The sequence below is a fragment of the Dioscorea cayenensis genome, chromosome 4 (genome assembly GCF_009730915.1).
Source record: "Dioscorea cayenensis subsp. rotundata cultivar TDr96_F1 chromosome 4, TDr96_F1_v2_PseudoChromosome.rev07_lg8_w22 25.fasta, whole genome shotgun sequence".
NCBI lineage: Eukaryota > Viridiplantae > Streptophyta > Magnoliopsida > Dioscoreales > Dioscoreaceae > Dioscorea > Dioscorea cayenensis.
Window position 1 is genome coordinate 2,589,122 of NC_052474.1, and position 22,374 is coordinate 2,611,495.

At 36.3% G+C, this 22,374-nt stretch overlaps 3 protein-coding genes across 5 annotated transcripts in view; 2 read left to right on the forward strand and 1 right to left on the reverse strand.

The window, feature by feature from the left end:
* Positions 1-69: 69 nt before the first annotated feature.
* LOC120259104 (pentatricopeptide repeat-containing protein OTP51, chloroplastic-like) lies at positions 70-2,460 on the reverse strand. The gene is made up of 2 exons (XM_039266639.1): positions 439-2,460; positions 70-290 (listed from the first exon to the last, which is right to left on the reverse strand). The coding sequence occupies exon 1, from the start codon at positions 2,378-2,380 to the stop codon at positions 530-532; it is 1,851 nt and encodes a 616-aa protein (XP_039122573.1). The 5' UTR covers positions 2,381-2,460; the 3' UTR covers positions 70-290; positions 439-529.
* Positions 2,461-5,214: 2,754 nt separating this feature from the next.
* Positions 5,215-7,397, forward strand: LOC120258076. 3 transcript variants are annotated; one of them, XM_039265420.1, is made up of 8 exons: positions 5,215-5,509; positions 5,585-5,749; positions 5,823-5,930; positions 6,024-6,263; positions 6,343-6,429; positions 6,503-6,631; positions 6,720-6,869; positions 7,012-7,397. In XM_039265420.1, the coding sequence occupies exons 1-8, from the start codon at positions 5,263-5,265 to the stop codon at positions 7,326-7,328; spliced, it is 1,443 nt and encodes a 480-aa protein (XP_039121354.1). In that variant the 5' UTR covers positions 5,215-5,262; the 3' UTR covers positions 7,329-7,397. The 3 variants fall into 3 exon arrangements, with proteins under 3 accessions (XP_039121354.1, XP_039121352.1, XP_039121353.1); XM_039265418.1 differs by having other exon boundaries at positions 5,217-5,509; positions 7,000-7,397; XM_039265419.1 differs by having other exon boundaries at positions 5,217-5,509; positions 6,506-6,631; positions 7,000-7,397.
* Positions 7,398-8,443: 1,046 nt separating this feature from the next.
* The window catches only part of LOC120258245 (GDSL esterase/lipase At1g28650-like), a 20,412-nt gene continuing 6,481 nt past the window's right edge, over positions 8,444-22,374 (forward strand). Inside the window, exon 1 of the mRNA XM_039265601.1 lies at positions 8,444-8,615. Within this exon, the coding sequence (XP_039121535.1) occupies positions 8,444-8,615 (172 nt within the window). The remainder of the gene's footprint in view (positions 8,616-22,374) is intronic.

Below are 22,374 nucleotides of genomic sequence, written 5' to 3' on the forward strand. Positions count from 1 at the left end.
AACATAACATCCAAATATTGAGTGAACCATAATCATTTTGTTAAGAGCACCAACTGAAATGGTGAATTTCAACAAAACAATATATATATATATATATATATAATTCATTACACTTTGGAGTTATTTGGCCTAAAATTAGGCCCAAAAATACAAAGATTTGGATTGGAAACTTTCTTGAATCATTGGCTCAAATGCATCAGAGACGTCCAATTAGTGTCATCTGAACAACCATCGCTTCATTTGTTCTATACATGCAATAGGGCCCCAGACTTCCTTAAACTCACTTCCATCTGCATTTACCCAGGAGATCATTCCTTCAATCATCAATGCATGATTGAAAGAAATACAGAATGGAAGGCACTTATAAGCATGGCCGAATGACTTTAAATCATCGATGGTGTCTAAGATAACATTAAGACATTTTCTTAACTGAAGTACCTGATAATAGTGCTCATACAGCTGATGAATATCAATCCAAGTTCGGGCCATCGTCTATTGACATTAAGTGTCAGCAAAAGTTGAAGACCTCCTAAAGGGATGGTAGTTCATCATTATCAGATTCACTATCAAAATCAGTAAAGAGGTCTCCTTTGGGTTCATTTCTCATTGAATCACTCTCAGGTGTCAAAAACTCTCTAACATTCTCCAAAATGTAAGGTTCTGTCAGTTTCCAAAACCAAACTGCATTATCTCCTTGGAATCCTATCCAGAACACTCTCCCCTTTCTCTTCACTTTGCATGTCAAGGATTTTGCTTGGAAAACCTTGGCAATTCTCTTTAAATCCTCCTGATTCCCGCCCTTCAGCTTGAGCAGAATATCACCTGAGGAGGTTCTGAAACCCCCATACATGTACCAGTAAGCTAGAACACGTGGTGATAGCCAACGATGGATGAGCTTTGGGATCACTGGTCTGCCTTTTAGCCAGAACTGATCTGCGAAAAAACCAAAATAGGAGTGTGCAATTGTTGAAAATCGGTCAGGTATGTCATTGTCCCTATTAGCTGACTCATTTGAAGATTTTAACCATTCATAAAACCTTTCATGAATGTGTATTTTCAAAAGTGAATGAACATTAGAATTCCCATTGAACTCAAAATAGATTGCATGGTTCCTCCACTCCTCATCTGATTGTATCCGAAGACCACCTATCAGCAAGCCCATCAAAATCTCCCGTTGTTCAGGGTCAAGTTTCATGCTTACCGGCCTCTTAATTACTTTCCGCTTGAGGCTGAGAATATAATCAAGTTTTTCCATGTACTGAGGTTCAATGTCATATTTCTTCTGACACATCAAATCATATATCTTTTCGGCCTTGACAAAGTCTCCTGAAGAAAGATAAGCCCCTAAGATAGTGTTGCATGATTGTGCATGAATACCAATCGCAGGATTTGTGTGCATCTCATAAAAGATTTCCTCAGCCTTTTCAAGATTACCATTTCCTACTAATGATTTCAAGTAGATATAATAAATACTTCGGTTGGGGCGACATCTCTCAAGGCAATTAGCGAATGATACTTCCAATTTATCATGCACACCTAAATTTAAATACATTTTCAACAGATCTAGAAAAGCGGATGTTAGAGGCTTCATACCACTGTTAATTAGTTCGTCAACAAGTTCTTCCACAATCTCAACCTCTGGAACTTCCGACATGACCTCAATGATTTTATTATATACAGCAACATTGATAGAAATGCCTTTCTCCTTCATCCCCTTGAATATCTTAAGAGATTTCATTGGTTCCCCAATCTTCGCATATAACTCAATTCGGTAAACAAAGGCTTGAAAAGGCGCGATTCCACCAGAATCAATAAGTTTGAGCCATGCTCGTTCTGTTTCATCCACATCTCCCTCCTTGGAGAATGCCCTCATGAGTGAAATTAAGACATCCCTGCTTTCTTCAATTCCTGCACACTGCATCTCTTCCCTCAGAGCTGTGATTCTTTCTCGATCAATATTATCTTGATAACTATGGAGCCAAATCAACCCAGCATATATATCTTTGTGCACCTCGAGCTCCAATGTCACAAGCTGATGATAGATAAATTCAGCCTGCTTAAGATAGTGCTTGGACAGCCCCCCAGGCTTACTAACAAGAGCGCGAAAGAGAGAATTATGCAAACTGAGTCTTGGCCTGTAACCCCCCAACTGAATCATCCGATTATAGATAGTACACACCTCATCAAGGCAGCCTTGCACTGGTGCACTAAGGTAAGCAACAGTGAGGATATGGAACGTGGATTCACTGGGCACACGACCATGACTAATTATTGCATCAAACATCTCCCTGCATTTCGCAAATTTCCTGTCTTTGCCCAGGTGATCTGCAAGCTTGGTTGCAAGGGCAAAATCAAAATGGAACCAATGCTGCTGGACCATCCACTTATATACCTGAAATCAAAGACTTCTTATCATATGGTATCCATAAATTTCATTCATCATGTATCTGAAATCATCCAACTGTCCACTCAAAACAAGCAAAAAGAATTAACTTGATGCCATCCCTTATAAAGCAAAATAACCTGATGGGAAGGAAAATAACAAAAACTAAAACAAACTAAAAGAATGCAATTTTCAAAGTGGGGATGGATGAACAAAAAATCCAATTTAGAAACCAAGATACGAACTTTACAGTGACTACAGACCTTTCAGACAAAACCAGCCCTGGAAAAGAACCAATTTAGAAAAAATAAAAAATGCAGACCAGACTGATGCTTTCTAAACATCTACTTCCTACTGAAGCAAATAAACAAACAGGTGGCATCGCATGAATAGAGGTAGCACATACCTAAACCCGGCTTCAAACTCGCGGATTCGCATGCAATGTGCGACTATATAGGTAGTGTCCTGCTGGGTAATCCACTTCCTCTGGCCGTTGAGGATCCGGATAAGCGTGGCGGGCTTGTGCGCGGGGAGCTCCTTGCAAAGCCACGCGATCCTGGCCCTCCGCCACTGCTCGGGGAGCTCCTCCAGTTCAATAACCTCCAAAGACGGTGTTGAAAGCGCCCTCATTTCCTTTTCCCCTGACGCCTCCGATATCCATCCCTGCTGTCCGCGGCCCTTCCCCGAATTCCCGGATCCAATCTCGTGCTCGGATTCACATCCCTCTTTATCGAGCTGCAAGGACTCAGAGGTGGAGGACAGAGCTCTGGCAGGAGGGAAGGGGAGACGGAGCGAGACAACTTGGCGGCGGCGTGCTGCGCGGAAGGAGATGGCGGCGTTGAAAGCGGCGGCGCGCATAGGAAGGTGGCCACAGCGGTGGAGTGGTCGGGCGGGAACGATGGCGAGGGTCGGGAGCGAGAGGAGTTCGCGGGTTCGAGGTTGGGGCATTGCTTTGGATTTGGGGTTTAGGGTTTATGGTTTCATTTCCAAGTTCCAAGCAATGAAGGGATAGAACTATATCTAATTCTTATCCCATTGGGCTTTTCTGATTAACTGGTTTAGCCCATTGAGAAATGGTAATTAATAATAATAATAATAAACCTCTTGCATTGTTGAAATGTTCTAACTAAGAAAAAGTAAAACTTAATGTTTAATGTTATCCCAACATTACTTTAAATTGTTATTTATTTAAAAACAGTTGTTGTATTTTATTCGTTATTATATCTTGATTTTTTTGTTTTTTTTTCAATTTTTAATAAAATATGGTTTATTTAACTAATGTTTTATCCTGAATCCCAATAAAGTTATCTCATAGTTGTGTTTGTCCGTTTTTTTTGTTTTTTCTATTTCCTGTTAGGAGTTTATCATCTTAAGTGACGAATTATTCTCTTTGGTTTTCTAGTCTATTATTATAAGTTTTTTTTTATATTATTCTTGTTGTATTTATTTTTCTATTTTAATAATTTTATGATTTATTCATTTTAATAAAAAAAATGTTTTGTCATGATAAGATCCCATTCCTTAGCTCCATTGTATGTTTAATATATTTTTTATTTTTTATTTTTTTCCCATCTGTGCTCTTGATGTTATTAACGTACTGATGATGCTATGTAAGTGTTTCTTCTATTTGTTTTATTCAATTTTTAAAAAAAGTTATTTAAAAGAATTAATATAAAATTAAAGAATTTTTTTTTCAGGTGTGTCATCCTATGCAACTCTGATGATAACGTAATATGAATTTCGTCTCAATTATTGGTAATGCACATAAATAATGTTTCACATCACCAATTGACTACTTAAACGCAACGGCAAAAATGCAAAAAGACCAATTTATGTGTTAATTGCCTCACAAATTATTTCTATTTTTTTCCTAAACGACTTCACGATGATATAGCTAATAAAGAAGCATGTAATACATTAAATTCAAACAAACGGCAGACAAATACGTAGATTAATAAAAGTGATTTACAAATGGTGCCAATGGCCAAAGCATTGACAATTTCTTCTCTAAATTAAAAATAAATAAATAAATTATTTCTAAATATGAAAACATATATTCTTTGGAGGACAAAAAGATGTGAAGTTGGAGTTCTCTTCACGTAAAGAAAAGAAAAAGTATTTAGTTCTCCAGATCTTCTTCAGTCAAAGAGTGCGATCCGGAGTCACAAACCCCCGCACCAACCGTTAACTAGTTTTTCTCTTTTCCGCTTCTTCTTTAGGCTAAGTATCTCCCTAAGCCCCTAAAGATGCGTGTTTGGTAGTTATGTGTTTTTCTATATTTTTGTTTGCCATCATCTTTGGTGAATCTTGTACTCTTCTATTATTTTTTATTTTTTTTTAGTTTTATTATTTTTTTTAATAAATTATGGTTTATTTATATTTTCAATATATATATATATAACCAACCACAACAGATATAACCAACAACAATCGTTTTGAAGGCAAGTTGAAATGAGACAAAAACTATGACTTCAAATACTCATAGAATTACCAAACTTATGGCTAATTTCAAAGCTAAAGGTACCATGATGCTTAATCTTCATTCCAAATATCCGCAATTCATTTAATAATATTTTTTTTCCAGAAGAATCTGTCTGCTTCTTAACAATGGGAAAATTTTGTCAGCAAAGAGTTTGCTGGCCGTCTTTATTGACATAAAAGACTGGTTCCAAGAAACACAAATCATTCACAAATCTTATAGACCCACTTGTCATCCATCACTCACTGTTATCCTTTTATCAAGTCAAACATGGATCACACACAACAAGAGTTTCACATTGCTGAGTGCTGACAAGGAACAGCAATAAATATGAAATAAAGTGATCTGGTGGAAAGATGGAAGGTGTTTGCAAGTTGCAACTGCCAAGCTTTTTGCATTCATGGAGGAAGAGGATGGTAGCCCAAACTCTCTTTCTAAATCTCAAAATCAATCTCACTCCCAAGGAGGAACAACAGAGAGGAACATGAAGAAGAAGAAGAACAAGAAGCATAGTCTTCCTCTGAGGATGTTTATTTCAGTGGATGGAGATGATGTGGTGCGCCCTGACTGTCCTAATGCTTCCAATCCTTTCCACAAGTGTGCAGACTACTGTTCCTTGAGAACTTCTGACCAAGCTAAGAAACAGGGTAAGATATATGGATTTGATGTTAATTGTGATCATATTGTTTATGTATAGATTAGATTTTCGGTTTGTCTGGCAGAAGGAAGCAAGGGAGTGAAAAAGGTGGTGGAAGCAAGGAGGCATGTAGATCCAAACTGCAGACATGCATCAAATCCTTATCATTCATGTGGTCCATATTGTTATGAAGATGAAGGAGAGAGTTCATATAGTTCTTATTCCTCTTCATCTTTTCGTCAATTAAAAGGTGAGTTTTCAACTGTATGTGAGCACTAGATTGTTCTTTCTAAATGTGTTTTGACTGTGTGTTGTGATTGCAGGGGAGAAGAAGGAAGAGGTAAAGAAGACTGGAGATGTGGATCCTATGTGTAAAAATGCATCTAATCCTTTTCACAAGTGTTCTGATTATTGCTTCAGAGGCAGCACAGGTTCATGTTGTTCTCAACTATTATTATTATTATTCATGTATTTGTAGTATTGGAAGTTGGATTTCTTGTTGATTGTTGTGGATCTGGTTACAGATGAAAGGAAGGAAAGTGTAAAGGATGTTGGAAAGGGGAGAGATGGAGATGAGACTAAAAGTAATGGGAATCTGAATTGTCCTAATGCATCCAATCCATTCCATGTTTGTGGGAGTTATTGCCTGCCAGTGATCCCAAAGAAAGGCCAGAACAAGGGAAATATAAAGAAGCCAACAGAGAGCTCAAACTGTAAATATGCTTCAAATCCTTTTCACAACTGTTCTGAATTCTGCTCCTCAGGTATTTTTAGAAAAAGATCAAACTTAATTGAAGTTTTAATTTGAGATTTATTTGTAATTCTGTTCTAATTTTTCTCCAGGGGAAGGAGGTTTTGTTCCAAAGAAACCAGAGAAAAGGAATGTCTATTCCAATCCTGAAAAAGTTTCAGTAAAAACTGATGAAACAGGTAAAGTTTATGTTCTTCAAAAACAGTAATTTTTAATATTTGTGGCTTTATAATGATCCATTCAATTATGTAGTAGAAGTAAGCACTGAAGCAGTGAAGGTCTCTGAGAAGAAGCCAATCAGCAGAAATTCATCTACTTCATGTTCTGAAAGCAGCAAGGAACATTTTCAGAGTTTTTATGAACAGGAATTACTAGAGAGATGTAAGTTTATATAATTCTCATTATTGTTTGGCTTTCCTTGCAGATTTACCTGTCATGTTTCTGATTAATCATTTATGCTTAATCACAGTTGGGATTTTGAGAGGCAATGAGGATGATTTGGTGGAAACTGAGAAGAGGGAAATGCACCTTAAGCACATTGACTCCTTTGATTTAAACCATCAATTCATAGCACATTGCAGACAGAGCAATCATGAAGATTTCTACCAATTTGAGAAAGGTATTTATATATATATATATATGTGTGTGTGTGTGTGTGTGTGTGTGTTCTATTTCTTCATCTGTTTACTTTGTTACTTTTATACCAAAGAACATTTTGGTTATTATTATTTTCTTTCTCTTTCCTTAAGTTTTGATTGCAGAGAAGAGCATGGGAGATTGGCAAATGCAGGATAATCAGTGGATTAATACTTGCAATTCAGACGGTAAAATTTCTGCATATTGCCTTCAAAAACCCTCCCATGAGAGTAACCAATCTGAGGATGGGAAGACTGTGATACCTTCTTCATCAACAATTCGCTTTGCATTGCTGCTACTTTCAGTCTTATATTACATTGCCCATGTTATTATCACTGGAGGTGTGGCAATGGACCAAAATACATCCAGAAGTAAAGAGAGGAAGGATGAAAAGACAAGATGCAACGTGAATTGTTTTGATGAAATGAATAGAGATATGTAATAATATTTCTGTTACATCAAACTGTTCCATTGCAATGTAATACATTCATTTTGGATCTGTGTAGCTAACATTAAAAGCATGCTTATCATATTGTTTTTTTAAGGAACAAACAGTCTACTTTGATGATCTCATTAATCAGCTCAGAATTCAAATCAAAAATCAAATCAAAATTTTTAACTTTTTCTACGGATCAATCACCATTATATCTGCAGATTAAACGTCAACAAACTTACGGCTTCCTTTTGAAAAAGTCACCAAGCAGGTTGAAAAAAATTAAATTCACAGGACTCTGAACTCTGTTGGTGCTGTATTGTCACCAGAGGAGACAAAAGCAAGTCAACATCTCATTGAAGTTCAAGAATACCACGTGTATTCAAGCGACCTAACTTTTATAAAACACTAGTATGGATGCCCGTCCTTGTGATACGGGCTTTATCTAATAATACAAATCTTTTTTTTTTTTAAATAACTTATCAAAAAATACAAAAAAAACAGAAATATCAATATTATTTTATTAAATTAATTAAATAAAACAAATATAAATAATAATAATAATAATAATATAAATGAAAAACAATGAAAACAAAATTAACATAAAAACACAATATATCTAAAAAAAAATATTAAAATATACAAAATCATGTTTATGTATATATATATATTGAGAGGGGATGATAGGGTGTGGGACCCACTCAATTAAATAAAAAATAAAAAATAAACTAATTAGAAAGTGTCAAATGGCAGCATGAGAGAGATATGTATACTGTTAATTAAGATTAATATATACTTATATTATTGTCGCGAATTTTTTTTAATATATATATATATATATATATATATATATATATATATATCCTATTATTAAATAAGAACATTACAATTCACTAGTTCAGCCACTTGTGGCATGAGCCCAGGGCTATTTATTATTACAAAACAAATTGGATCCACACAAGGAGTCCATTATTATATATATACTCTGCAAAAGAAAAAAGCAAAGATATTAATCAAGCTGATCCACTGCTTCCAGTACTGGACTTAGAGCGCATGACCATGCAACCATGCAACCATGCATGCATATATCATAAATATATTTAATTATGATCCTCCTCGCGGCAATGTTCACCTGGATTGCAGCCGCTTTGGTAAGGGTTGGCTTCCTTAGGGTCATGGCAGTTAGCCTGAGCCCCTCCTCGTTTGCTGCATGGAATGGCGTTGCCTTTGTTGATAGCACCATAACCTATGCTGCCTCCGGCATTGACTTCAGAGGTCTTGGACAAGAGAGTGCAGGCAACCAGGGCCATCAAGATCCACACACGAATGGACGCCATTAATTGATGTTTTGATTTCAAAACCTTCAAATATTTAACACAACAATATATATCATCAAACTAAAAGTTAGTCATAAATTTGAGAAACTTATAATTTTAATTAGTATTGATGTGCAAATGCATGAAGCGAATGATATATGATGGGAGAAGCTAATGAAGATGTTGTTGATCGAACCTGATAAATAATATATGTTGTTTATGTTATATATGTGTATATATATGTATGTATGTATGTATGTATGTATGTAGGCAGTGGGGTATATTCATATCTTTGGCTTCTATATGAAGACCTATGTTCTCACTTAGATTTGATCAATGAATGAAGAAGATTGATTCTTTCACTTCTCCTATCTTCCATATATATCAGTTTAATACTGGAGTTGAATGCAGAAATTAATGATGATGATGAGAATTATATATCTTAGAGATCGATGGCGGTATTTATTGGTGTAATGAGAGGTTGGGAGTGAATATATAGAAGGTGAGTGAATGTCTCGCAGGGGAAATATTAATGAGAGGAGGGGAGATGGTGAAAATGGAGAGGCTGCAGCCTTTTTTGCATGCTTTTTATCTGGAAATTGTTTTCAGGAGAACGAGAGGATTGTACGGATAACATGATGAAATTAGGTCTAATTATGAAGAAAACATAAAAAAAAAATAAAAAAATAAACTTATATGCCAAATTATAGTGTCATTAGCTTGATGAACCTTCTTTGATATTAATTAAGTGGATCATTCGTATGATCATATGCATATATATATATATATATATATATAAGAATATTAATTAATGCACAGCTCTGTATCCTACACACACATATATATATATATATGTATGTTTTGCATGGTTGTAAGATGTTATTTCACTTATTATATCTGCATGCCTGCTATATATATAAATAGGATACAGAGCTGTGCATTAATTATTATTATTATATATTATATATATGTTTTACATGGTTGAAATTAAGATGTTATTTCACCTATTTATGCATGCAATATTTATGAGATGCAGTGTGATTCAATATATAAAATAGGCCATTTGTGTAATCAAAGCTTGAGAAAGAGGAATTTTTAGATAGGCTCAAATCAATTCATCATAGAAATGAATGGGATATATATTTGGTTTTTAGCATATAGGAAATTTTGAAAGTAAATTAAGAAATAAGAAACAAAAATATGGAGCCACATCTCCGGAATTATATTAAAAAAAAATTAAACCAACATTTACACCATGCTTTCATTATATTTCAAGAAATTTATAACTAGAAATATTATGATTATTTTACAGGTCACCATATTATCTTACTTGAGGGATAAGTACTAATATACTATTCCCCTATAACTAAACAATTTGATATAACATTTTACAAATTTTTATAAAATTAAAATTCAATTTTTTAAAATAAATATTTTTTATAATTAATTTTAAAAAATATTAATATTAATATTAATATTAATATATCATTATTATTAGGGAAAATTACTGTTTACCCCTCGATAATTTCAAAACTTCCCAAAACGTACTTGTGAGTTTTGCATACCCTCAAACAGATTCTTCCTTTATTATTTTTCACTCCTTTTTACCCCCGCATTATGAAATTCCATCATCGTTCTTAAACCTTTTTGCATACATTTTTCATTCTTTTTGCATTCCTTTTTACATGTACTCATTTCTTAAACAGAGAGCTCATTTTTTTAAACGAGAGCTTATTTCTTAAAAGCAGAGTTTATTTCTTAAACAAAAAAACTCATTTTCTTAAACAGAAAACTCATTTCTTAAACGAAACCTCATTTTTTTAAACAGAAAAACTCATTTTTAACTAAAAACATTAATATTTAAACGAAAAAATAAATATTTACGTGATAAATTAATCCCCGGATATAAAAACCAATTAATCTTGGCCACTCAGTACATATTTAAATAGAAACAACGATATTTAAGCACTTTTTTAAACGTAAACGCAATATATTAAACAGAAACATCGATAGTTAAACAAAGACAAACAAGCATATCAACAGATAACTCATTTCTTAAAGCAGAGAACTCATTTCTTAAACGAGAGCTTATTTTTTTAAACATAGACCTCATTTTTTTAAATAGAAACCTCATTGAGTAGGGACATTGAGTATCTCATCGTCGCTGATCTCGCGCGAACGCTTGAGTGCTCGAGCTCCGGATCCGTGCGAGCGATCTCGAAGGTGCCTCGCTCGTGTGGGGTCTTAAAGGAGAAATCTTTATCGGCGCTGGCGATCCCGGTTAGCGACGTTCCTCCGCGGTCGGAGTGGTGAGGTCTTCGGTGGCGACGTCGAATAAGACGGGTTGAACTCGAAACGGAACCATTCTCGATCACGGAGACTCGCAACATGGATAGCAATAGAGTTAGGGTTAGGGATCATTCCGAGGTTTGGATCCATGGTGCCTAAGTCGGTGACAGGAACGGAGGGAGGAAGCGGCGCCGATGAGGGTTCGATCTCGCCGTCTTCGTCTTCATCGTCTTCCCTGTCGTCGACCTCATCTCTTTCATCTTCTTCGTCAGCCGACCTCAGGGAAGACCGCATGCTCCTCGTCGTCGAGCGAAGGCATCGAAAGGTTGCACTCGTACATATTTAAATAGAAACAACGATATTTAAGCACTTTTTAAACGTAAACGCAATATATTAAACAGAAACATCGATAGTTAAACAAAGACAAACAAGCATATAAACAGAGAACTCATTTCTTAAACAGAGAGCTTATTTTTTTAAACGAGACCTCATTTTTTTAAACGAAACCTCATTGAGTAGGGACATTGAGTATCTCATCGCTCGCTATCTCGCTGCGAACGCTGAGTGCTCGCGCTCAAGATCCGGGCGAGCGATCTCGGCGGTGCCTCGCTCGTGTGGGGTCTTAAAGGAGAAATCTTTGTCGGCATGGCGATCCGGTTGGCGACGTTCCTCGGAGGTCGGAGTGGTGAGGTCTCGCTGGCGACGCTCGGATAAGACGGGTCGAACTTTGAACGGAACCATTCTCGATCGCGGAGACCGCAACATGGATAGCAATAGGGTTAGGGTTAGGGATCATTCCGGGGTTTGGATCCATGGGTGCCTAAGTCGGTGACGAGGAACGGAGGGAGGAAGCGACGCCGATGAGGGGTTCGATCTCGCCGTCTTCGTCTTCGTCTTCATCGTCTTCCCTGTCGTCAACCTCATCTCTTTCATCTTCTTCGTCGTCGACCTCGGGGAAGACCGCATGCTCCTCGTCGTCGAGCGAAGGCATCGAAAGGTTGCACTCGTACATATTTAAATAGAAACAACGATATTTAAGCACTTTTTTAAACGTAAACGCAATATATTAAACAGAAACATCGATAGTTAAACAAAGACAAACAAGCATATCAACAGATAACTCATTTTCTTAAATAGAGAACTCATTTCTTAAACAAAGAGCTTATTTTTTAAACAGAAACTCATTTTTTAAACAGAACCTCATACCTCATATTTTAAATAGAAGCTTCATTTTTAAATAGAAACTCATCTGCACCCTAGGGCATTATAGTCAAACCCCGTCACACTTGCCACAACTTCCCACGCAGGGACAATTTCATTCAAAAAATTCCAAATTAACTCTATCAATCAATGTTAGATGTTTGGGGTTTAAAAAAATCATTGTATTCAAAAGGGAAGGGGTTTTTTGGGGAGTGTAAAACTACTGAGGTGTTTTTAGTAATATCAGCAAACTTACAGTAGTATTTTTGGCAATTTCCACTTATTATTATTATTTTGAAAGAAAAAAACTGTTGTTTATCCACATTTTTTTCAAGTAGTTGATTTTTAGGTGGAACTGTTTCTTATCCATATTTCTTATTAAATTTTTTTTTATTAAACAAATTAACTCTCTCCACATATCAACAACAAAGTTCATATATATAGAACTTTATATTAAAAATCATTCTTCTTTGGATTTCCGCAATGCATGATTTTTTTTCTTATTTAATCATATATGTTCAATTTTATCTCAATTTAATTATTAGTTATCCATTATTCAATGAAAAATATACCTAAATATTTGTTCCAGCTCCACTTTATTTTCCATTGTGAAATTTCAAGCATTTTTTGGACTATCTCTTCATTTGGTGGTGGTGTCTTTGATATTTTTTTTTGTTATCAAACTCTAATTAGTGAGCATAAAAAAATTAATAAATAAACACAAGTAATTTTATATATTTATTAAGATGAATAATTTCCCCATTTTTTTTCTTTTAGTCAAATTAGTAACCAAATTTTATTTTATTGGCATTATAATTTTGGTGAGTTGTTCATTCCTCTACAATGTAGTTGTCTACGGATGAAGGAGCTCTTTATAACAATGGTTGTGGAGAGAATATATAAAATAAAGTGATATTGATGCACAGAAATAAAAGTTAACAAAAACAAAATATACATTATATTAAAAATTTATTAATAATAAATAGGTCCAGATACTCAATAACCTTAAAAAGCAATAGTGCATTTTCGGTGAGATCTGTTTTTTAGATTCCTTGATAATGACAATTTCATATGTCCTCTAAGACATAAGTTTTGAAAAGTAGCGTGCCATAGAAAGTAAATTAACCTATTGAATTGCATGAAAGGCATGGGATAATTAATAAAATTTTTACCCTTGACATTTTGACCTAACAGGAAGGTATCAAAGGTCTTCACCAGCCTAGTCGATGGTTCTGTGGTGGTATCCAGAGTTCGGATATGATCTATATAAAGGAGCACTTTATCCTCTGAGAAGCTTCGTTGAGGGATTGTTGTTGAGGAGCTGCAGCTGCGGAAAACCAAAAAAGAAACATACTAGCAGTTTTAATAATCACAGTATAATAAGGTAGAGCAAGTAATTGAAAAATGCGATTATTTCGCTCCAGTCATATATTCCACATTATGGCTCTTGTGCTGAGATCCCATAGGGTTCTTAGACTGGAGTTTAGAGATGGTAACAAAGTGGTCCAAATCATAGAATTGGTTGGAGGGAATGAATGTAAATTGAAGATTGACTGAAAAAGGACCAAATTCGATTTGAGAATTCACAGTCAAGAAATAGGTGTTCCACCGTTTCGGAGGTTTTGTGACAAAGGTCACATGTATCTATGGCAGTTTGGCAGTAACATCCTTTCTTGAAAAGGGTTGAAAAGGTAAGAATTTTATCATCCCACGTTAGCCAACAGAATAATGAGTTTTACTTAGGCATCGAATTTTCCAAATTTTGGGATATAATTAATGGACTACGCATGCCGCGCATCTATTAGAAACTTATAAAAAAATTTGACTATGAAAATACCACTTTTATCCAGTGTGCAAGTATTAGAGTCATCCTGATCATTAGAGCAGTCTAGTATTACTTCTAGAAGCATATAGAGATCATCTATAGCAATTGTGTGAAAAAAGCATTCTGGAAAGTTGAGTTGCTGGTAGAATTGTCTTAAACCATTTTGGCCAAATTCTTGGGTTAGCGCATTTTCCACATGCTATGTCAAAAGCATACCCCCTTGATTGCTAATTTGGCTTAGTGAAACTTGATTTGGGTTTTTTAATATGGGCTATTTTTTTGGAATATTAATTTGATTGGAAAAGAACATGAGCATTTTCAATCACTTTTCCCTTTCCCTATTTCAAATATCATAAAATTGATCATATATATGTTTTTTTCCTTTTTCGTTTTTACCTGCAATCCAAAATTTGTAAAGTTGCAATATATATATATATATATATATATATATATGACTCAATACAGCAATACCCATCATTAAATGCTTCCTAACCTTTTTTTTTGCAGTTTGCATCCCCACCCCCACCATTGTACTGATATCGAAAGCCTATAGTTTCCCATATAGTGATCCAGACCATTAGCCAAACAAAGAGATACACTTTCGATTCCACACGAACATACATCATCTATTAAATTAAAAATATGTAATATTTTTTTAATTTTATGTCTACAAAATATTTTTTTAATTAAAATTAAATAAAAATTTATATTTTTAATATATAATATCAAATTAAATAAAACATAAATAATTATATATTTAATTATGTTAGCAATGGATCACAATGCAAACTTCCTATTGAGAGTGGGAAATGGTAATTAAAACCAAATATTTTGTTGCATTTTAACTTGCAGCAAATTTTACTATAAGCTGAAATATTATAAAAATATTTTAAATTATAAAAATTTTTTACATGTAAAACTCATTTTATAACAAAATCAAATAATATTTTACATGTAAAATCATGTTACATTACAACTACTTGCATGTAACCAAACAATTTTTTAGTTTAATTCAATTATTTATAGAGGGATATCAAACACTGCTGGTGATTTGTCCCATTTATTTGGTTTTTTTAATTATATGATTTTGTTGTCCCATCAGGTTAATTTTTTATTGTGCTTTTTTTATTAATAAAATTATGGCTCATCCTCTCTCATCAAAAAAATAAAATATAATAATAATAATAATAATAATAAATTTATTAATAATTCTTCAACACAATCTCTGCCAGCAGCAGCACAAGAAGCTCTGCTGCAACAACTCAAGTCACATATTATTGCAACATTAAACAAGCATAATCAAGCAACCTGGATCATGAATCCATTATTACATTATTCTATACCACTTTAAAGGCCTTCAAAAGCATAACAATGTTTCCACTGGACGTACGTGTTGTGCATGCATGAAGAACAAGCATCATTTAATATTCACGGCAACGTTCATTTGGATTGCAACCCCTAATACTAGGGTTGGCTTCCTTAGGGCGCTTGCAGTTAGTCTGAGATCCTTCTACTTTGTTGCATGGAATGCTATCGCCGCGGCGAATTGAATTATAATTTATGTTGCTGGCGCCGGCAATGACTTCAGAGGTGCTTGCCAAGAGAGTGCAGGCAACCAAGGCCACCAAGATCCACGCACGAATGGACGCCATTGATTGTTTTTAAAAAACCTTCAAACACTACTACAATGTCATCAAACTAAAAAGTTGGTCATAAACTTGAAAAAAACTTTTTAATTAGTTCTTATATGCAAATGCATGCAGCAAAAAGATATATATATATATATATGGAATGAGAGTTTGGAGGTTAATGGGAGGTGAGTGAATGGCAGTGTTTTTGGGGAGAATGAGAGGAGGGGAGATGGCGGATGTATGCTTTTTATTTGAAAATCCTTTTTAAGGAGAACCAGCGAATTGAACAGGTAACATGCTGAATTTAGATGTAATTAATATGAGAGAAAAAAGAAAAAAAAAAAAGAAAACTTTAGCTCGCGCAGGGAATGCCATGCATGTAATTCAATGCACGTGCGTGCGCGTATGGAATGCCATTGTGTAATCTTCAAATAGTTTCAAATGATTTTATCATAGAAATGAATGCTATTTAACAATCTCTCCTTTGGTAGCATTGAGTTTTTTTAATATAAATGGATAAATCATAAATTTATTATAAAAAAAAAAACTAGCACCTGCCCTATTAAAAGAACATGCTCAAAATCTAATATATATAAAGGGTGATGGTACAAATGTGTGCAAAGGGAATAACTCCAGTCTTTAATTATATATATTTCTGCATGTGGCTTATACACATTTCAATCTCAATCTCTTATGATTTCAACAGCAAATTTAATAAAGAATTTCATATTAAAACACAATAGCACAACTGTCAGAATAATAAATCTTCATATCCATTTTTGCAAAAGCGATTACATTAGCCTGCAATATACTTGGGTTTTAATGAATTGTTTTCGTTTTAATTCATGATGTATATATGCTCAATTTTAATATAAAATACATAAATAATTGTTATGTCTGCTTCACTTATTCCCATTGTAAAACTTCAAGTATTTATTTGGAGTGTAACTTAATTGCTTCAGTGCTGCTTTTGATATTTCTTTGGCTATCAAACTAAATTTATTGATAGAGGTATAATTAAGAAAAATAATAAACAAATATGATCATAAATATTTATTGGCACCAAGCATTTTCAGCTCCTATAGTTCAATTCCTCTTCAATGTAATTGCCTCAGGATGAAGTAGGTCTTTATAACAGTGCTACTTGTGGTTTTGGAGAAAACAAGAGTATAAAAATTCACCAAAAAAGAAAAAGAAAAAGAAAAAGAAAAAGAAAAAGAAAAAACATTATATTAAAAATTTATAATTTCTGAAGCTAGCAGCGCACGTAAGCTCGGATATTACAACTCAAGCCAAGGGCTACCTATTATTACAACCTTAAAAAAAAAATAGCATAATCAAAGCAATCAGGACCCAAAGAATGAATCCATGCCATTACTAATTCTATATCACTGCATGGCCTTCAAAAAAATATCAAGATATCCACTGTTTCCACTGGACGTTTTGTGCATGCATATATGCATATATCCATGCAGCTCAAGGATATATCATATATATATATTTAATTATGCTTCTCGTCGCGGCATTGTTCACCTGGATTGCAGCCCCTTTCGTATGGGTTGCCATCCTTAGGGTTATTGCAGTTAGTCTGTGACCCTCCTCGTTTGCTGCATGGAATGGCGTCACCTTTGCCTATAGCACCATAACCTATGCCGCGTTGGGCATTGACTTCAGAGGTCTTCGCCAAGAGAGTGCATGCAACCAGGGCCATCAAGATCCACATACGAACGGACGCCATTAATTATTAATGTTTTGATTTCAAAACCTTCAAATTAACACAACAATATATATCATCAAACTAAAAGTTAGTCATAAACTTGAGAAACTTATAATTTTAATTAGTATTGATGTGCAAATGCATGAAGCAAATGATATATAGATATATATATATATATATATGATGGGAGAAGCTAATGAAGATGGTGTTGAACCTGTTGAATGTTGTTTAATACTGGAGTTGAATGCAGAGATGATGTTGATGAGAGTTATCTTAGAGATGGTGTTATTTATATTGTAGTGAACTAGTGGGAGAGGCTTGGAAGGGATGAATGAGTAGCAGTGTTTTGAGGAGAATGAGAGGATGAGAGAATGTGGATATATATGGAAAGTTTTGCTCTTGACCGGTTGACCTGTCAAAGTTTCAAAAGATAGGAATACATGAATATTGTTTTGAGGAGAATGAGAGGAAGGGAGAACACACACATGCATCTCTCTCTCCCGGCCTCTCTCTGAGGATCTATTTAGTTTTCTATTATTTTTGTAAGAGAGTATAATAATAATACTGGTGTTTGTTTTTTCAGGTTAGAATGAAACAAATACAACAAATAAAAAATAGCTCTGAAGGAATATTGTATTGATACTTTTTTAATAAAAAAAAATAAACTATTTTGATTATATTGAGAAAAAAACAATAACAAAGTTTTATATTTGAACAATAAATAATAAAAATTTTGTGTTTTCTTTTCAATAAATTTCTTATTTTTATAAAAATAAATAAATAAATAATAAAAAATTATCTCTTTGATGACCAATAGAAACTAGGTGGAAAATTAGACCGACGCACTTTGGTCAAATCTCACTCTCCTTCCACCCATAACATGAAATCATAAGCAAACATGTTTATAATGAAAACATGCAATATGCATAGACATAGCTAGGGGATCAAATATTAACATAGTAATAATTTTTAAGCTACTAAATTTATTTTTAAAAAAATGAAATCAATAATAAAGCTAGTGGCTCATCTAATTTTCAATAAATTCGTGATTTATTCATTCTATTAAATATATATATTTATAAATATAAAACTAGTTGGATCAACAAATAAACAAATTATTTTTACTCTACTAAAATTAGATCGAAAAGACTTTATAGCAAAAACCTTATTATTGGTAGAAAAAATCTATAATATATCACTCTAGAGATGGTTGCTAAATTTGGATCATTCAATTTTGGGGCACTGAGAAAAAAAATATTAGATGCTTTGACTAGAAATAATGGTTGGGTCATCCAAAACTGTAGATAGATTAAGAAAAATCTAGGTTCTACATTGATTGTTAGTGTGATCTCCTTCAACCTAGTATATATGTGTTTATATATATATATATATATATATATATGGGAATTTAGGTATTTAAAAACATACAACAAATTTTGATTATGATTGACAAAGATAAAAGCATACAATGAATAAAATACCATTGTTCCATTCTAACCACATGTTTAAAGAGACCACTTTAACTAGGCTATTTTGATAGTTACTATAAAATATTACTCTAAGTTAACAATTATTGCTAAAGCTCATGAAATTAATTATTAAACATTAATTTTAATTTATTTTAGTTCTCTATACATATAATTTGATATCTATATTCCTTTTTGATTCTTTGTGAATTAATCAATTCTTAAATAAACATGACTTAAAATCGCAGATAAATTCAGGGAATAAAATTAGTAATCCACACAGATGATTATTTCTTAAATACATTTGTCTTAGAGTGAGTGAAGGGAGGTATAAAATCAATTTTATTTTTATTTAAACTTTTAATTATTTTTCAATTGGTAAATAAGGTAAAATGTCTATTATTTTATTGATAAATCGTTTGATGGTCGGACCGCCACCCCGCTTTAATGATAACATGTACCCTAGTGCCGTTAGTGAATCGAGCTGATGTTAAAGAGGTTTGCAAGCTTGATGTGGCATGCCTCCTCATCTAAGGATGGCGTGAGGCTGAGTGAGGTTCGCCTCCTTGGTCGGCGGAGTCTCGGGCTGTGGGTCGCGCTGCGAGAGGGGCTATGGCACGATCTCGAACTTACCGCTGCATGGATGGTAGCCGGAGCGTTATTCCGAGGTCCCGGCGAAGGTTGGCTAATTGGTGGCCCTTTCATAAGAATTCAAAACCAACAAGAGATACATCTCCGCCTGACACACCGGAGACCGGGACTGCTTCTTCCTATTGAGCTTGTGGTCAGTCTGGGGATATGAAAGTATGCGGTGCTACCGATGCATTTATAACAACATGTTAACGGAGTACTGTGTCGAGCCAAGCGGCTTTGTCCTCGTGGATCGAGGGTGGACGAGGAGCGAAGTCGCCACCATGCGGACAAGTGTGATGATGTCTCGAGGGAGACGAGCGAGCGAGCTTCGCTGGACCGATTTTGAAGGTAGCTGAGGGGCTGGGTTGAGCGTAGCTCCCGCTCGGGGATGAGATGAAGCGGCTAGTGCGGGAAGCGAGGTCCGATGACCGGGCGATGGAAGTGATTCTTTTCCCGTCTATGCACGCTCGAGCATAGCCTGGATAAAGGAGGGAAAAGAGAGCAAGATCGGCTGAGCGAGGCTCCTCAGGGTCCGGAGATCGCACCGGGTGGAACGTGTGGAGCGGCTCGACGACGCCCGGGCTGCAAGGAGCACCGAGGTTGCCGGGTCCGAGGACCGCTGGTCGAGCGTTTAGTTGCGTGGAGGATCTACCAGCTCGGTCATCTCGTCAATCACGGGCGCAAGAGTAATGAGGCGATGAGGTTCTCACGGCGGCGCTGAGCGTGTTCAAGGAAGCTCGGTGTCTGAAGATGGATGGCTCGAAAGCTGAGCTAATGTATGGTGACGCTAGGTCGACACCTGAGTTATCGGAGCACGAGGATCGGGATTCACGAGAGTAATGTTCTAGTCGACTCGAGGTTCCTTTTAGCCACGCCGCGATCGGAGAAGCAAAGCAGAGAGAAGGGAGGTGGGGCCCACTCAAGCTGACGACCCTCTTGCTTCGATGTTAATCAGATTTGTGTGGGCCCGATCCGTTTTGGCAGAAGAGAGCTTGATCGGACCCAATGTGTGAAGGAGATTGCGTTTCATTTCGGGTCCACCCACGACAAAGGCTGGAAATCGGGGGCTCAAACCAATTTAGAAGGGAGACTGGGAGCTGAAATATTGGGCCGAAGCTTTTGGGCCTTTGGTGTCCAAAGGAAGGTCTCGAAATGTATGGACCCTAGAGTTGGGCCGGAGGAGGATAGGGGTGGGGCTAGTGAGGGGAAGGAGGCTACTTGTACTGGAGGAAGGCGTGGACTTATCAGTGGTGTGACATCTGCGATGGCCCAGCCTTGCCGACCTCGCCTCCTCGAGGGTTTTCAATGGCAACCGCTAACGTTCGGGTTCTAGCTCCCGGCCGAGTATCAAGGAGCCTGGGTGAAGGAAGGAGAGTAGGGGGTTCTCATGTCTCGAGTCAAGACCGTGGTTGAGGAAAGCACGCTCGATGAATCTATTTATGAATTCAAAGGTCAACTCGGAATTACCGACTCGTTGAAGGTGGGACTGCACGCCAACTAAGGAAGTGCCAAAAAGTCTTAGGAAAAGCGAGAGACACAAGAAACCTTCGCCCTGTGGAACGAAGAGTCGGGATTTGTTGCGGAACCTCCTAGGTCGTACTAAGAAGAAAGTCATGAGCGAGGATTCATCGAAGGTACGCTTCAAGCCCCTGCTATTTTCGGATTGGTCCAACGCTCAACTTAGCTAGTTATTGTAATGCATGTGAATTAATTTTGTTGACTCGCTTTGTCACTCAAGCTTGTGTTGATTATATTTTCTGCAAGGTAGAAAAATAAACGCTCCTTGGACCCTGCTTGTCACTTCATTTTTCATGGATGTGTGTTGCTTTGCAAGAATCCAAACTAGAGGCTATCTCCGGCTTTGAGGTGGAAGGAAATCGTGGCCTACCTGCTGACCATCAATCTGCTCGTCCCATCGACTGGGTCTTCCGCATTATTGTGGGATGGAATGGTAGATGCTTGTGGGCACCGAGGTTAAGAGGGTATAGTTTTTGCTTAACTGGCTCGATTTTACCTCCAAAATTGACAACCTTCGTGGCGGTGCACTGCCTATGGTCCAAATGCTCGCCATCTCAAATGCGCTTTTTGGGAGGAGCTAGTAGGATCGCCGTAATTCTCAGCGCCTTGGGTGATTTGCGGTGATTTTAATGCCATATTTTCGCTGGAAGACAAAAGAGTGGAACCCGAGCTTAGCCGACATTAGGGATGCCAACTCCTAATGCAAGATCTTTTTCCCGCACGAACCCCAAGAACGGGAAGGAGGTTTACGGGACAAATGGGCAGGAAAAATCCTATTTGGGTAAAGCTGGATAGGTTTCTGTTAATAGGGCCTCGGGTCGCACTGCTTCCCAAGACCGACTCGTAATCTGTTTCCGAGATCGTTCCCGATCATGCTGCCTATTAGACTCGGGAGGGATGCGACCGCCCAAGCCCAAAGCGCTTTCGCTTTTGAAAATGTTTCGACAACGGTGGATGGTTTTCCCGAGTTGATTTCAGTGTGTGTAGCGGGTGCCTTATGGGTGTGTGCCTTGTCTTAGCAGAAAGAAATCATGCCTGTAGGATCGCCATTGCTTGGTCTAAGGAGAGTTTTGGCTCCATTAAACTGGAAACCTCGACGTTACACGAGTTAGAGTTGATTGATGTTATCAAAGAATGCTGGCCCTTAGCAATCGCTGAAACCACTCAGGAACAGTTTTGCCGAAAGTCAAGCGGGTATCCGCGAGGCAAGAGGGAGGTTTACCGAAGCGTCGTCCGCTTACGCTGGTCGAAGGAGGGGGATGAAAACACGAGGTACTTCCATCGCTGTGGCTAATGGAGGAAAAACATAAATTTCATTCCCAACATCAATGATGGGCCCTCATCCTTCACGGAGGCTAAAGACATCGAAAAGTGTTTCGAAAGCAATGTTTAGGCCCTGCTCGCAACAGCCCTCGTCGCTCAAGGTGTGACCTCTCGCGTCAAATTGTGGAGAATAAAAC

Bases quoted from the DNA above. Each gene is read 5' to 3' on its own strand.
- LOC120259104 (XM_039266639.1), bottom strand. From the start codon at position 2,380: ATGGTCCAGCAGCATTGGTTCCATTTTGATTTTGCCCTTGCAACCAAG.
- LOC120258076 (XM_039265418.1), top strand. From the start codon at position 5,263: ATGGAGGAAGAGGATGGTAGCCCAAACTCTCTTTCTAAATCTCAAAAT. The intron at 5,931-6,023 runs GTTCATGTTGTT...ATCTGGTTACAG, and splicing joins TTGCTTCAGAGGCAGCACAG to ATGAAAGGAAGGAAAGTGTA. The intron at 6,430-6,502 runs GTAAAGTTTATG...TCAATTATGTAG, and splicing joins AGTAAAAACTGATGAAACAG to TAGAAGTAAGCACTGAAGCA.